At 37.9% G+C, this 17,439-nt stretch overlaps 1 protein-coding gene across 1 annotated transcript in view; it reads right to left on the bottom strand.

Annotated features, from left to right (window-relative positions):
• PIK3R4 (phosphoinositide-3-kinase, regulatory subunit 4) overlaps positions 1-17,439 on the bottom strand; it is an 89,117-nt gene that overhangs the window by 54,395 nt on the left and 17,283 nt on the right. The window contains exons 4-6 of the mRNA XM_006846635.1: positions 14,006-14,140; positions 12,236-12,457; positions 6,962-7,135 (exon numbers count right to left, since the gene is read on the bottom strand). Coding sequence (XP_006846698.1) covers positions 6,962-7,135; positions 12,236-12,457; positions 14,006-14,140 — 531 coding nt within the window. The remainder of the gene's footprint in view (positions 1-6,961; positions 7,136-12,235; positions 12,458-14,005; positions 14,141-17,439) is intronic.

Genomic DNA, 17,439 nt, shown 5'->3' on the forward strand with positions numbered 1-17,439 from the left:
GTACAATAGTGAATAATTACTATCAGGACTTATGTGAGGGTTGGAAATGTAAAGGCAGACATTTTGTAGCAAAAGGAGGGGAGTGGTTGACTTTGCAGGTGAGGAGCAGAGGATCCTGGAACCATTAGGCGAGAAGAGCAAAGTGCTGGACCCTACTCAGAGAAACAGTGACGCCAGAGATGGAGGCAGAGACGATGACGTGGAGAGATGGAGGCAGAGACAATGCGTGGAGAGATGGAACGGCTGGGAACTCTAGACCCAGAAAGGGAGAGAGGCTGTGTGCTGACAACCAGGGGACAGGCTTGCAGTGAGTACCATTTGGTTGGCTGGTGATGCATGGAGGGGACTGTAACCATGGCAAAGAAACAATAGGATGAATGTAAAGCTAATGTTCTCCCATGTAAACTATCACATAATTCACAATAAAACATTTTTTTTTAAATGGGCAGAGCATATGAACAGATACTTTACTAAAAAAGGCATTCAGGCAGCTCAAGATCATTAGGCGTTGTTGTTGTTAAGTGCCATCAATGAAAATCAGTTATCCCCGGCATTATCCAGCAAAGTTCAAAAAACAGAAAACAACAAATGTTGGCAAGGGTGTGGAGAGAATAGGACTTCTACACTGCTGGTGGGACTGTAAAATGGTGCAACCACTGTGGAAATGGTATGGCACTTATTCAAAAAGTTGGACAAAGAAAGTCAGATGATCCAGCAATCCTTCTACATGGTATACATCCTCAAGAAATGAGAGCCGTGACACACATAGATATATGCACACCCATGTTCACTGCAGTGCTATTCACAATAGCAAAAAGATGCAGACAACCTACTAAATGCCCATCATCAGAAAAATGGTTAAACAAATTTTGGTACATGTACACAATGGAATACTATGCAATGCTGAAGAATAATGGTGAATCTGCAAAAATACCTCATACCATGAATGAACCTGGAGGACAATTACGGTGAGTACAATTAGTCAATCAAAAAAGGAGAAATATTATATGAGACCACTGTTGTAAAAGAAAAGGTTTTTTTGCTAAAAGAAACATTCTGCGATGATTATGGAGAGCGGGGAGGAAGGTTATTCACTGTGTGTTGTTAAGGGCCAATGAGTCGGTTCCAACCCATAGTGACCCTGTATAGGGTTTCCAAGGAGCATGAACCACCAACCTTGTAGTTCAAACAGCTTTGCGGTCTGGCGCATTAACACAAAGCGCCACACCAGGACTCCAGCCCGTAGAGACTGTGCATAGGGTCTCCAAGGAGGGGCTGGTGAGCTTGAACCGCTGACCTTGCAGTTACAAACCACTTTGCATTCCAGCGTATTAACCCCCAGCACCACATCAAGACACATGTTAACTTGGGTAACAGGGAAGGCAATATAAAAGTAAGAAGTTGGCACAGGAAAGAAGAAGGTAGTGAAAAATACAGGAGTGCATAAGTTAAAGATGTTGCTGTTAAGTGTTGTCGGGTCAGTTCCAACTCAGAGCAACCCTATGCAGGATTTCCGAGGAGTGGCTGGTGAGCTTGAACCACCGACCTTGCACTTCAAACCAACTTTGCAGTTCAGCGCATTAACCCACAGCACCAAAAATACTGTTAACTGACAGTACATGGGAAGGATCCCAATCATTGTAATAACAATGAGGGAGTGAATCTGTTTGGCAAACCTTCACTCAATTCACACACAAAAAACTTTTTTTAGAAAAAAGAGAGAAATGTACAGTAGTTCCCCCTTATTCAAGGTTTCAGTTACCCAACGTAAAACAGTTTCCAATTAACTAGGCAACAGAAGAGATGTATTACATGAAATTATGATTACTTATGAGACTCAATCAAAAAGTATTGCTACAAAATCACAGAAAGTTTTATTAAACATAAATACCAAAATGTGAAGTTACTGTTTCTTGAAATATCCTCCAGGTAGGTCTATACAACTTTGATGTCAGTGTTTCCATCTCTCTAATCCTTCCCCCTAAAGAAAGCTGCATTCTTTGAATTACACCATGTCAAAATAGCAGTGTGGGCATCCTCAAAGGACTCAAAGGAATAGCTTCTTTTAACTATTCTTTGAGTTTGGAGAACAAAAGGAAGTCCGAAGCAGGAACCCAAGACTACAGCCCTCAATCATCCTTCAGACCACACTCATGGGCTAATTTTCAACCAAGCAGTAGACAAGTATACAGTGGGGATAACAGCACTAGTAAGGTATGCTCGCCATGAAATGGTCATTCATTCAAAATCAAAAGGGCAACATCTACCTAAGGACAAAATTGAGAAAGGATGGGAGACAGGTGGAATCGAAACAGGAACCACAGAGAGGAAGAGGGATAACTGTAGTTGCCTAGAGGGGACAGCATTCACTGAGATGAAACAAAGTGTACCATTTGTTAACTGCAACAGTGATGATCTTGCCCGTAAACCTTCATTCAATTAATAATAAAAAAGTTTTAGGAAAAAAAAATGTCTAAAAGGGAAAGATCAGAGCTGTATGGTGGATAGGGTAAAGTTTCCTAACTGAAAGGACAGCCTTTGCTACTCTCAAAACATGATCAGTTATACTGTCATAATAATGGAAAAAACTTCTTGGCCTTTTCTCACTAGTGCAGTTTTCAATTTTCTGAAAAATCCATAATACGCTTCCATGATTGTCCTGTGTCCTTGAAGAAAATCTACCAAGATAGCCCACTTTGTTGTTAGGCGCTGTCAAGTTGGGTTTGAATCAGAGTGACCCTATACACAAGAGAAAAAACACTGCTTGGTCCTGTGCCATGCTCACAATTGTTGGTATCTCTGAGCCCATTGCTGTTGCCACTGTGTCAATCCTCTTGTTGGGGGTCTTCCTCTTTTTTGTTAATCTTCTACTTTACCAAACATGATGTCCTTCTCCAGGGTCTGGTCTCTCCTGATAGTATGTCCAAAGTATTAGAGATGAAGTCTCACCATCCTTGCTTTCAAGGAGCATTGTGGCTGTAATTCTTACAACCCAGATTTGTTTGTTCTTCTGGCAGTCCATGGTACTGTTAATGTTCTTCTCCAACACTATTACCCAAATACAACAATTTTTCTACAGTCTTCCATATTCATTGTCCAACTTTCACATGCATATGCATACGAGGCTATTGGAAATATCATCACTTGGGTCAGACGCATCTTAGTCCTCACACTAATCTTTGCTCTTGAACACTTTAAGGAGTCCTTCTGGAGACCCAAAAAACAGTCATCGTAAGTTTCTGAGCTGACACTTCTCTGCTTTGAATTTTAACTGGCCCAGCAGACATCCTCAGAAGTCACTGTTTTGCTTGGATCTTTTTCTTGATGGCACTCTAACAAGACTAAGTCAAGTGGATTATTGGTAGAACTTGTCTGCAGTCATCCACTGATAAGATATACGTTTAAACACATTTTGCTTGGAATAAACGAGCGCAGGTAATAACTGGAACCCTAACAGAAAATACTTTTTGACTTAGCTGCATATTTAAATACAAAGGATAGTCAATAAAATAAAGCAGATCAAAGCCAAAACCAAACTCCATCTCTGGGAGGTAATGCTACTTGGTCACAGGACCAAAACAAGAAAGCACTGAGGTGAGAATTCAGAAAATGAGAATAAGTATGGAAATATTTTAGATAGCAAAGTATGCCAATAGTTTCTCTTTAATGTCATTATGAAAATGGAAGCTTTCTATTTCTACCTTATACTATAAGCCAAACCCACCACCACCAAGTCAGTTCCACCTCACAGCCAGCCTGCAAGACTGAGCAGAACTGACCATAGGCTTTCTAGACGGCCATCGTTACATAAGCAGACTGTCACATCTTTCTCCCACAGGCAGCTAATTGATTCAAACCACCAATCTTTCAGGTAACGATCAAGCACTTAACCACTGTATCACCAGGGCTCCTTCCTTACAGTAAAGACCAGAAATTTGGTACACAACCTAATTTCTTTTTTTTAATTATAATGTTTGATTTTTCCAGTTCCCAACTTATTAAGCTCCTTTTTTAAAAAAGCCAAAAACTTAGAGATCATGAATCATTCAAGGTTCATTCAGTATTCTAGCTTACATGAAACAATCAAAAAACATTTCAATGTAATGGAGATCCTGATTCATGTCTGTGTTGCCAATCCTCAATAATCTTCTAATAAAGTTATACCTATTTTTAACATAATTATTGAAAATGAAGAAAATTAGGTTTCTAAACTAAACGAATGATTCTAGATATTCTAATGTACTGTGGGTTGGCTATGTCTCATAAAGATATGTTGAAGCCCTAACCCCACAGTACCAGTGAAGGTGACCTTATGTAGAAATAGGGCCATTGCAGATGTCACCAAGTTAAGTTAGCATTATTCCAGATTGTTGTTGTTGTTGTTAAGTGCCATCGAGTCGGGTCCGACCCATAGCGACCCTGTACAGGGTTTCCGAAGGTGTAAATCTTTACGGGAGTAGAAAGCCTCATCTTTCTCCCGCGGAGGGGCTGGTAGTTTCGAACCACTGACCTTAAGGTTTGCAGCCCGATTCGTAACCACTACGCTACCAGAGCTCCTTATTCCAGATTAGGGTAGGCTTTAACCCAATACAACTGGTGCCCTCATAAGAAGAGGAGGACCAGAGAAACAGATCTACCAGGAGATGACTTATGATGCTGGAGGCAGAGACTAATGTGTCTACGAGCCAAGAACCATCAAGGATTGTTGACAACACCAGCAACTAGGGAAGAGAAAGGCATGGTACAGATTCTCTCCTGCCTTCAGAGAAAGCACGGCCCTGTCAATGTCTAAATTTCATATTTCTAGCCTCCATGAGCCTGGTGGCACAATGGCCAAGCACTTGGCTGCTTACTAATTTGTGCCCACTACCTGCTTTGCAAGAGAAAATATATGGCAATCTCCTTCTATAAAGAGTACAGCCTAGAAAAGCCTATGGCACAATTCTGTGCTGTTGCTTAGAGTCACTATACAACCATGAGAATCAACTCAATAGCACACAATACCACAGCAGCCTCCAGAATTGTAACAGAAAAAATTTGTTTTAAATAACCATTTGTAGTAATCTGTTAACGGCTGTCGCTGTTAGGTACTGTCAAGTCTAGCCCCAGGAAGTTAAAACAGAGTACAAAGAAATAGAACTCTACATATATTTTAATTTCCCACAGTATTTTTTTTTAAAACTATATTTATCCTTTCAAAATTTCTAGGATATATCTCTAATCACTACTATCTAGTTTCTCAACAATCAAATAAATAAAATCTGGCCTTTTTCTCTGAAGACTGCTTCAAGGAAAACCTACTGTTCAAGTTTAACCAGTCTGGACATGTTATCAGTTTTTCTTGGCAAGGCATTTAGTAGTAATTATCTAAGAAGAAAATTATGTTCCCTCAATACAGAGTCAACTGGCAATGTTACATTGCCTCCTGTCTAAGACTAAAAATGTTTCAGATATACTTAATTTTAGAATTTGCCAGATTTACTTGTTATAAAAAGATGTCAAGTTTAAGGACTAAGGTATGCCTGGCCCAAGCCCTGATATTTTCAATAACCTCATATGCATGTGGACAGTGAATAAGGAAGACTGTATAAAAACTGATGCTTTAGAATTATGGTGCTGGTGGAGAACATTAAATGTGCCATGGGCTGCCAAAAGAACAAATAAATCTGCATTGGAATAAGTACAGCCAGAGTGCTCTTTGGAAGCTAGAGAGGCCAGACTTCATCTCTGATACTTGGGACATATTGTCAGGAGGGACCGGTCCCTGGAGAAGGAGACCATCTTTTGTAAAGTGGAGGATAGGAGAAAAAGAGGCAGATCCCCAAGGAGATGAATGGACACAGTGGTGGCAGCAGTGGGCTCAGTCATAGCAATGACTGTAAGGTTGGCGTGGAGCTGGGCAGTGTTTTTTTCCTGTTGTGCATAGGGTTGCTATGGGTTGGTGCTGACTCAATGTCACATAACAACTCTGAATTTTTAAAAGTTTCAGGGAAATAGATAAGTGTTTTTAAGGTCAAGGAATTAATTCTTTTCATTGGGTTATAAAATTACTAACAGTAATAACTTCAATACTATAAATTCTTACCTGCCAATCAATATAATAATAAATGTCACAGATGATCCTCCACAACCAATTTTCAACTTCACTAGTGGTCAAATCATCCTGTCTAGATACCTGTCTGTTGCTCAAGTACAAGTACACATGTACACACATGCATGCGTGCACAATGCACACACACAATCAGTAGTAGAGACAAGTTGAAACTGATTCTATATTGCCTAGAATTTTAACGAAGGTGTATCAGTTACTGGTCTAGTATCATAGTAGATTACAAGCTGGGCTGCTAACTGCAAGGTCAGTAGTTCAAATTTACCAGTCACTTCATGGGAGAAAGATGAGGCTTTGTTTTCCCATAAAGATTTACAGCCTTGGAAACACTATACGGGGTCACTGAGTCAAAACCAACTCAGTAGCAAACAACCACCCCACCCCCCCTACACCACCAGTTATTGAAACCACAAGACTGTGGTCCTTAGACGCCCTTCAAACCTGGAAATGAACTCACCCTCAGCGATCACCTTTCAGGAAACAACAGACAGACATATATACACCCATGAAGAACATACTTCTCAGAACAATCAACTATTTGAGAACAATAGAGCAGCATTTATACAAAAACAAAAGTTCAGAATGCAGAAAGGGGAAGAAAAGAAAAGCAAACAAAAAGGGGCAACCCAAGGAGAAAGTGAAAAGAGTGCTATTACACTAAAGTGGTTGCCACTAATGTCATGAAACAAACAAACAAAAAATTGTAAAATATTGAAAAGAAAATTAATCTGCTCTGCAACTTTCACCCAAACCACAAGAATTTTTTTTTTCTTTTCCCCTGAAAGGCACTAATAGTTGTTACTTCTCTCACTCACTCTGTTCTCATCCTAATTTTGAGGAACAAACACTTACCAATATCACTGGCAAATTCGTAGACATGAGGTTTTTGCAGCAGACCTAGCTGGCACATACAGGTAAGGGCATTAAGAGCTTTAACAATAACAAATTCCTCAGCATCACTAAGACCTTGTTGCAGCAGGGGTTTGAGAATTGAGGAGCTTTGCCAGCCAACATAGGCAGCAACACCTAAAAAAGAGAAATAATATTGCATGATTATTTGAAATCTGAAGGTAGACAGTATTAAATTTTAAAAGATAAAATCAATCAAAAAGCAAATCAATACAGCAGTGATCAAGGAAAAGAGGGCATTACATTTTCTACCCAACACAATAAATGAGCTACAACAAAGTAAATCATTAAGAAAGTTCAGGACAGCAAGGGAAAAAAGATCTTAAGGGAAAAAAAAACCCTAAGAAAGGAAAATGCAGGTCTCTTGAAAAAAGAACTGGATGCCCTGGTGACACAGTGGTGAAAGCATTCAGATGGCAACCAAAAGGTCACTAATAATTTGAACCCACCAGCCAACTCTGCAGGACAAAAGTGTGGTAGTCTAAGAAGCCCTTTAGAATAAGCACCAGACTGCTAACCACAAGGTCAGCAGTTCAAACATACCAGCCACTCCTCAGAAACCTTAGTAACCTAATGGGGTTACTAAGAATTGACTCAACAGTACTTGACAACAACTCTACCCTATAGGGTTGCTATGAGCCAAAATTCACTCCAAACAATGGGTTTGGTTTTTTTTTTTTTTACAGAGAAGAGAGACTCTGACTGGAATCACATTATCTCCAGCAACAAAGCAAAGCCTTCAAAGTTATGAATGAAATGCTATACCCCACCTGCCAAATACAAGCACAAAGTAAGTCATCTTAAGACATGCCAAGTGCAGGAGAGGTCTGCGGCAGCTTTTTGAGGATGCACTCCAGCCAAATAAAAAGAGAAGTGAGAAAGTTAAAAAATGGCAGCTGTAACCCATGATTTTAAAGGAAAAAACAAAACAAAGAGATAATAGCTAGCCAAGAGCAACAAATCAAAGTCAGTAAAATTAGAACTGAAAGTCAATAAATTTCAAGACTGCCATCAAGAACAAACCAGACACTTGGCAACAAATATAGTGAAAAGGGCATAATACGCTTCTCTCTACAAGGACAACAGAGAATCTGAAATCCCAGAGCAAACAAAGTCAAGACAGTCATAGTCTATTTATGAAATAAATACACAAAATGTACTACAATTTTGTTATTAGTAGAAGGAAAAGAAAGTCAAGTGCCCTTGATGCTATAAATATTCTTATCGAGCAGTGGAGGGTTAGAAGCAGTGTGACTGTGGCTTTACTTTATACATTCATAATCATGTAGATTTTCTTTGGAACTTTCAAAAGCTAGCTATACAAAGTGCAGAAGACTTTATTATGATTAGAAAACAAGATATAAATATTCTCAGCCAAGACAATGAAATTACTGGTTAGATTTTCAATTACAAAAAATATAGGAGAGTTAGTGGGAAAGAAAGGGGTACCACTTTCTATGTAGTGCAAGTAAGGAGTACATCAATAAGAAATAGATCTAATTATTTAAAAATTATAAAAACAGAAAATTAAAATACTGGAAAGTGATCTAATATTAAAAACTTAAGAGGAAACGAAGAATCAGGATATATATAGTATGAGTGATTTAATCTTTCCCTGGCATAGAAGACACAGTCTAAAGATGATAGTTCTAAAAGTAGTATGAAAATCATTTCAGAGATATGACAATAATCACAAGACCACAAACCAAAAACATACACCAGAGTAGTTGTCTGTGAGAAATCCAATTACTATTTTTTATATATTATTTTAACTTACTGAATAAATGTCAGTTCACAAAATTAAGTTTCCCCATGATTGAAAAAAAAAAAACAATTTTAGAAACATTTTTCTTTTAATAAAAGAAAAACTAGTAGCTAAAATTCCAATGGGCTATATTTAAGAATGAACTCCAGCAAAATACAAACTGAAGTGTACAATGAGCTATAAAATAGCTTAAAATATTTTTTTTTGTAAAAAATGTGATGTCTGTGAAACTTAACCTAGTAAATTCTAAAGTTGATAATAAAGTAATAAAGATACAATAATTAAATTATTATATGGCTATTAGAATAGAGTGTAATATGAACTTTTTAATAGAAAAATCAATGAAATAAGATAACTAAAAAACTGACCCTAATAGATATGCATGCAGAACATAAAGAAAACTGCTCAAATCAATGAAAAAGAAATGAAATGTTCAATAGTGTTGAGGAATTTGGTTAAATTTCTGAGAAGAAAAATAAAAATTTAGAAATCACCTAATGCCATTGTTGTTGTTGTTATGTACCTAAAGCCATACCACAAAACAAAGAACAATTAAAAAATTAAGTGTGAAAAATAAGGCAATGAAACGTATTTATTACCTTAATTTCTGTAATGAGAAAAGACTTTAAGCATAAAAGTAATAAAAATAAAAAATCACAAAGCAAAAAATCAAATAAGCTGACTACATAAAACTTGTGAAAAATGCATTTAAAAGATTTCAGGGATAACATGGTAGAATAGGCAGACACTCTGAGCAGACCAGATCCTCTGTAACAAGGGCACAAAAGGGCAAATGACACAGATACGAATGGTGATCTTGGAATCCTACACTTCAGAGGATCGGACACAAAGGTGGATTGAGGGCCAACTGGAAGGGGAAGTTACCCAGGAGCAGCAACAGTTGTTACAAGAAAATGCCCTAACATCATGAGAAACAACATATGTATTCAAGGAGCTGAATGATCTCCACACAGGAGAGACCCCAAAAGAAAGACTAAGTAAGACTAAGCTATGATATCTCAGCAAGAACCATGCAGGCAAGAAGACAATGGGATGACATATACAAAACTCTGAAAGAACAAAATTGCCAAACAAGAATCATATACCCAGCAAAACTGTCCATCATCAGATGGTGAAATTAGGACATTTCCAGATAAATAGAAATTAAAATAATTTGTAAAACCCAGACCAATCTTACAAAAAATACTAAAGGAAAGAACCAACAACAGGAGACAACAACCTAACACATGCATGACAGTATCATTTAAACTCAATCCAGACATAAAATTACTCAAAGTAAAACAAACCTACAAGACTGAAAACAGGGAAGCAGAGATATCAGATGCAACAACAACAAAAAGCACAAAGCCAAAAGAGAGTCTAATGTAGTCACACAACTTCTAAATGAAGAAGAAATCAAGATTTCAAGAAAAATAAAAGAATAAAAATAAATTTAACTGTGGCTTATGCACTGGACTGCAACATTGGTTTGGACCACAAAGTCAGCGATTCAAGCTCAAAAGCGGTTCCTCAGAAACCGTATACAGTTTCACTATGGGTGGACACTGACTCCATGGCACTTAACAACAACTAAACCTAGACCAAGCCTTACTCCTAGCTCTAGCTCACTCCCTACCCCTAATATTAACCTAAGCCTAACCAGAACACTAGACAAAGTCCTAGACCTAGCTATAGTCCTAATCCTAACTCCTTACTCCCACCATCGCACTCCCAAATATACATTAAAATTAAGAACCAAGTTAAAGAAAAAGTATTTGCCAAGAAATGATAAAAAGTTATTTAATGCTCTTACGGTACAAAGGGCTCCAAAAAAATAATCAATCAGAAGAAGAATGCTGACCCTGGGCCAGGTAGCCAGCAGGAGGTGGATCAGGAATGCAGGGATCCACAACACACCTTCTATCAGAGGATCCGGCAGTGGCCTTGAACTGCAAAACGTCAGGAGGGTGAAATATCCACAACATCAGGATTCGGAGCCAGAGTATTGGGGCCCCCTTGCTAAGGGGGCCAAAACTGGGGTGGGGGGGGGTGAGATGTGGATTCAGAGATTCAGAGGCATGAGGGGCAGAGCCAGCTAGTGTCAGGGGGAAGAAATTCCTTCAGAAGTGGGTGGCCGCAGCCTGTGCAGGCACCAGTGAAACCTGCCCACAAGTGGGTTTGAACCAGTGACCTTGCAGTGTAAACTGACCTTGTGTTCCAGTGCCTATCCAACAGCAACACACCAGGACTCCAAATGTAATTTTTCCACCATCTAACTTTATTGCTGTTGTTAACTGACATTGGGTCAGTTCTGACTCAAAGTGAATCTGCATAAGGTGTCTGAGGAGTGCGTGGTGAGTTAAACCACCAGTCTTGCAGTTCAAACCTGCTCTGCGGTCCAGTGCTTACCTTACAACGCTGCCTACTAAATTGTCCATTTCATTACAGTAGCCTTAGGAAACTAATATGCAACGTATATAAATACTCTTTAAACATTTTACAGTAATCATGTGGGAAATAAAATTAAAAAGGTACATGAATGACCATAATTAACTGACTTTAGCACATAATACTGACCAAATATAAACTTGAGATGACCAATATGCTTGGGATAGAAAGGAATCAATCATTAAAAAGAGAAAAATACTAAACTCTGTTATCAAACTTAATCCATTAGAAATAAAGTCCACTATCTTTCTAATTTTAATTTAAATGTAACAGAAGTCATGCAGATAAAATTTAAATAAATCCGAAAAACCAGAATTACAACATTAAAAATGAGTGAAAAATAAAAAAAGCAAAGCTGCTTCATCTTTCACAAGTTTTCAGTTTGCTCAAGACAAAGTCTATGAAAGTTTTCATTTTCTTTCACATTAGGCTAGCTTCCCACTAGGATCACATTTTAACTGTTATTTTCTGACTGTAAAAGTGATACATGCTAACTATAGAAAACCTGACAAATATGGAAACTATAAAGAAAATAACCATCTGTAATCCAAGCCCTAAAGATAACCACTATAAACATTCCAGCTTTTTGTCCCCCAAAACATGTATTATTTTTGCTATTGTTACCTTTACACAACTGGGATATTGTAAGTAGATTACAACATACTTTAGTCGCATTAACAGTATTTCATCCTATTTTCCCATATTATTAAATATTCTTTTAAAAAATAGCTTTAATTACCACATGGTATTCCTTCAAACAGACACAATACAGTTTAATTAAATAATTCCTTGATCAGCTAAGAGACTCTGCTCATCCAAAAGCAGGATGAAGACAGACTCATATACTAGAATTCATTTCCTAAGTACTAGGAATGATTCCTAAATACCAGGAATAAATTTCACTATTAATGAATTTATCTTCATACGGCATTAAATTATTTATTTGGGAGGAAGATTCAAAATTTTAAGCATGAATTAAACATATATATATATGTAAAACATACCAACTATACTATCAAAGAAAGCTCCACGCAAATGCCAATCATTCTTATCATTTAGGAAAGTGATCATGTGAGACAGCAACACATCATTGGCTTTCTGACGTCCAAAGAATACACAAAGCCGTGTAATTCCATTTTCCATCAGGGTTTGTTTCACAATATTTTCAGGGTCACTGAGCAAAGTGACAACTTTCTGCTGGACCATTTCATGTAAGGCTTGGAGCTCTGAAAAAGAAAAGATCATTTTTTTCTCATACATATAGACCCAATCTTCTTTCTTACTCCTCATAGGAAAAGTTACAGAAGCTACTACAGCGAGTCTAAAACCACTGTTTTTCCACTATCCAAAGCTCTGAAGTCTAGATGGGAAAATGAAATATAAATTAAAGAATATCCTAATAAGCAAGTGCCACAAACATGGTTATTATGTAATTTAAAAGCTCCCTTCAGGAGGCATAAGGGGAAGATTATAGAAAGATCATATAATATTGTCACAACAAGGTGACTTAATCAAGAATTTGAAAATCCTGGATTAGGTTCAGCACATAGCCTAATAATGTTAGTAAGCATTTTAAAAGATATTTATTATACTTTGTGTTGCTAAGTGCCACTGACTTTGTTCCAATTCATAGTGACCCAGTATAGGCTTTCCAAGGCAGCAAATCATTGCAGGAGCAGAAAGCCTCCTTTTTCCCACAGAGTGGTAGGTTGACCCTGAGGTACACAGGCTTATCGTATGGAGCCACCACACTCCAGATTATACTTTAGAAAGCTAGGAAACACACTGTTTTCCAGATCCGCAGATAAGTCCTCTGAGGGCTTGACATGATCTGGCCCCTATCTTCTTTTCCAACGAAATCTCCTACCACTCTCCAGCCCTTCTTTTTCCTTTATCTACTAACTTTGTTAGCTACAGTCCCCTTAGTAAAATACATACAGAACTTACATTAACAGCTACGTGTTGTCTACATACAGGAAGACAAAGAGTACTCTTGGTCCAGCTACTGTCAAGGGAAAAGTGCTGATATGCAAAATTATATGCTCACCTGAAGAATAACTTTAAATTAACTCCTAAAATGTCTTAAAACGTAATTCCATTGCAACTATGCTGTAAGTAATACTTTACAAATTCAAAATTATTCAATTCTATTCACATCTAGATAATATGCTGTCTAACAATGGTGCACTTCTAGGAATAAAACCGTTACAGTTGCCTATAGCACACAAATCTGAAAACTAGATTTCTCTCGTTTTTTCAAAAAAACTAGAAACATCTTGGAGCAGATCTATAATATATATTAGTCTATTTCTAAATCTTTCACTCAGCAAACATTAACAGAAAACTTGTTAAAACGTATGAAAGTAAAGAAACCCAAAACAGGGACTCTAACTTCAAAGAGTTTATCATCACATTTTTACAGTAAAAGAAATATGTTGTTATGTAACTCAGAGATGGCATAAAATAAAAAGAATTGTGATTGAGGATACTCAAAATATACTCACATATGGAGTGTTCAGACTCTTTGTAAGAATTATATAATTTCACTAGTTTTACTGTTGACACAAATCAATTCTGGCTGAAAAAACAATTGCCTTTAGAATCTCTGATGACATGTTCTGGTTAGATCACAGTGCAGAGGATAGCGAGAACCATAAGAAACCCAGAACCCCTCCCATAGCTAGATCTGCTTTCCCTTTAGCTTACATGAATCACAAATGATCATTTTTCCAAGTTATCATTAACAATTCACTCTTAAAAATAGAAAGTATTACCTGTGTCATAGTTCCCGTTAGGATGTGTAACTTCATCTATTTCTTCACTATTTGGGTCATTTTCCATATTAAGATTTTTTAACTGCACTAATTCCAGGAATCTAAGAGCTGTTTCTGCCAGCAGTGCTATGTTTTCTATAAGGTAAAAGAAGAACAATTTATAATAACTGTAATCTTAAATCTTTGTAATGTTTATGATGTTTCCTCTTGAAATCTTTACACATAGCAATCATACAACAAAGGGTAAAAAAATAGGACTTCAATTCATCACCTAACCTAACCAGATCTTTAATAACTAATCTCACAATCTACAACTATCTTTCAACTGCATTTTAATAAATGAAATATATGCTTTTAAATGAAAAATATACAAATGACACAAAAACTAGTCCCAAATTTACTGCAGGAAAAAAAGAAAATCTAACCTTTTGCAGCGACCTACCCCGGCAGTTATTAAACTAACAAAGAGACACTCACATTAAAACAGATCAGAGAACAAACAAGATGGCGGATCGGGTGGAGGAGCAGTAAAGAGTTCCGCCAGCAACAACACAGAATACCCGGTAAAGAAGGCTCATGGGATGGTCCCAGAACTCTGAACCACATATAAATGAATATTTACAAGGTTGGAAGGCTTACAGCTGGGGAAATTTGTGGCAGAAGCAAGAAATCCATTGCTTTCTAATTCGAGACGCTCAACTTCTCAAGGAGCCGCCATCTTGAGTGAGACCAAGCAGGGAAAGGATCGGAGTGGCCACAGACCCCTGGAAGAACCGCTGAGATAAAGGTGTGGATATTCTTCTCTTTTGGTAGCTGTTCATTGGTCCCTTGCTGTTAGCGCACTCCATTTGGGTGACTATAGAGGTGCTGAGCTAGTGGGCACCCCAGCCCCACCCTCAGAGGTTTCTACTACGCATGTGCACAGATCTCCTCGAAATTTAAAGAGACAGTTTCCAATTAAAAGCAAACGGCCACAGCCGGCCCTGAACTGTTTATAACGAGAAAAAAAGGGCTTAACGGGGATTGTGGAACAAGACAAGAGACAAAAAAGGAAATAGGCTTAAATTATATCCTAAGTTACGTCAAAACGACCAACAGTGGTATCTTGAAATTTCTCAAGAAGAAGAGTGAAAAGGGAAGCCCATCTCCTGATCACATCTACCTGGAGGCAGTCAGAACGTATAAAAAAATACCAAAATACACACCCATCTGAGTATTAAGGCCACAGATAAACCCTGAAAATGCCCAAAAAACAGAAGCACACGACTATATCTGCACATGTCCAGAAACGAGATAAAGTGACTGAGGCAAATGAGCTGGAAGGAGACCTACACTCCATACTGGAAGATGGGCAAGCTTTAGAAATGCTTGAGAAGGAATTCAGAAAAATGATGATAAAATGTATCAAAACACTATATAATGGAGTTGAGAAAAATAAGGAAGAAGTCAGGGAAGTGCTACAAGAACAATCAAATAAGATAGATACAGCACTGGAAATAATTCAAAACCTAGAGAAAGAGGTCTAAATGATTAATAATAGAATATCAGAAATGGACAATACACTGAAAGGGCAAAGGACTAGAATTGAAGAGACAGAAGCCAGAACTAGTGAGCTAGAAGATAAATCTCTCAACACTACTAAGATAGAAGAACAAATACAAAAAAAGATTTAAAAAAATCCGAAGAAAGCCTAAGATTCATGTTGGATAACATGAAGAGGAATAACATAAGAATTATTGGCATTCCAGAACAGGAACAATCACACAAGTCCACAGAGAAGATAGTTGAAGAGCTTCTGGAAGAAAAATTTCCTAACATCATGAAAAGTGAAAAGATAAGCATTCAAGAAGCTCAACGAACCCCAGGATGGATGTACCCTAAAAGACAATCACCAAGACATATAATAATCAAGCTCTCCAAAATCAAAGATAAAGACAGATTCTAAAAGCAGCTAGGGAAAAGAGAAATATAACATACAAAGGCGAGCAAATCAGATTAAGCTCGGATTTCTCAACAGAAACCATGCAGGCAAGAAGGCAATGGGAAGACATATAAAAAGTCCTGAAAGAAAAAAACTGCCACCCACGAATTCTCTACCCAGCAAAGCTGTCAATCAAATACGATGGTGTAATCAAAACATTCCAGAATAAACAGAAGCTAAGGGATTTTGCCAAAGCCAACCCTGCTATGAAAAACATCCTAAAGGAAGTTCTGTGGACTGAGAACCAACAAGAACACACAACAACTACAGACTGACGTATATGGCAGCATCAACCTGAACTCAGTCGACAAATCAAAGAGTCAAGAACAGAATAAAATTTTAAGAACAAAGGATCTGGGAGGTCAATCTATGATCAAAACAATTACAATGTGAAAAAAGGTAAACACAGAGAAACAGAGATCCAGGTGGTGAGAAGGTCAGGTAGATTACTGAATAAAAGAGACTGTCTTAAGTGGAGGGAAGAACTAATGGAATATAAGGTAACCACAATGGGGTTGGGGTGGAGGGCAATACAAGAAGGGAAGAGGAGGCAGTAGAACAAGATAGATAGGGGAACACTGAGACAGGTTTGCATGGCCTAGTGGGATAGAGGTAAATAGTGATGCATACTCAACCTTGGAACAACAGGGCTCTGGGATACAGGGATCTAGTTATAGCTCGAAGAGGGTAAATAATAGTAAAATCCTTGATTGCCTTATGAATATTAGTTTCCCTTGTCTACTACTGTGAAACAGACACTTGAGTGGGATACAACGGAATGTTGGGAAACATGATTAGAGAAAACTTGCAAGCCCACCTTCAGCCTGTAACTGATTGGAATACCTAAAAGGGGTTCTACAACTTTCCCAGTGACACAAGCCTCATGCAAAGCGTTTACAGAGTATAGAACCTTAGGTGGAATCCTGAGTCCCATCCACAACCTTATGAGGTGGGACATTCCCACTAGAAAGGACAAGCAGACTAGAACAGCTACAGTGACAGAAGATACATCTTCGTGATGCACCTGATGTATACTCAGAGTGGTGGTTGTTGTTGTTGTTGTTAAGTGCCATCGAGTCGGATCCGACCCATAGCGACCCTGTACAGGTTGGTATTTAGTTACTCTAAATACCAACAGAGAGGGAAAGAGTCTTCAAATCAAGTTTCAATGCTATCCGCTCTCTACACAGAGTAGATAGGGATGGACTACCTAAAATGAGGGGGCAATAAAGGCACGAAGTGACTGGCTTACAACGTTTCAAGAGGGAGTTTAACTTAAGAGTATGGAGGGAAAGAAAGAGTCCCCACTGAATAGCTGTCATCTTGGGTCTGGTGAAAAGAGATGGGGATAAGATTCGTAAGAATCCATAGTGAATAACTGTTATCATGACTAATCGTGACTGTCACAATTGTAAAGGTAGAAGTTTTGTTAAAAAAAAAAAAAAGAGGAGTG

The sequence above is a fragment of the Chrysochloris asiatica genome, unplaced genomic scaffold (assembly GCF_000296735.1).
Source record: "Chrysochloris asiatica unplaced genomic scaffold, ChrAsi1.0 scaffold00028, whole genome shotgun sequence".
Taxonomy (NCBI): Eukaryota; Metazoa; Chordata; class Mammalia; order Afrosoricida; family Chrysochloridae; genus Chrysochloris; species Chrysochloris asiatica.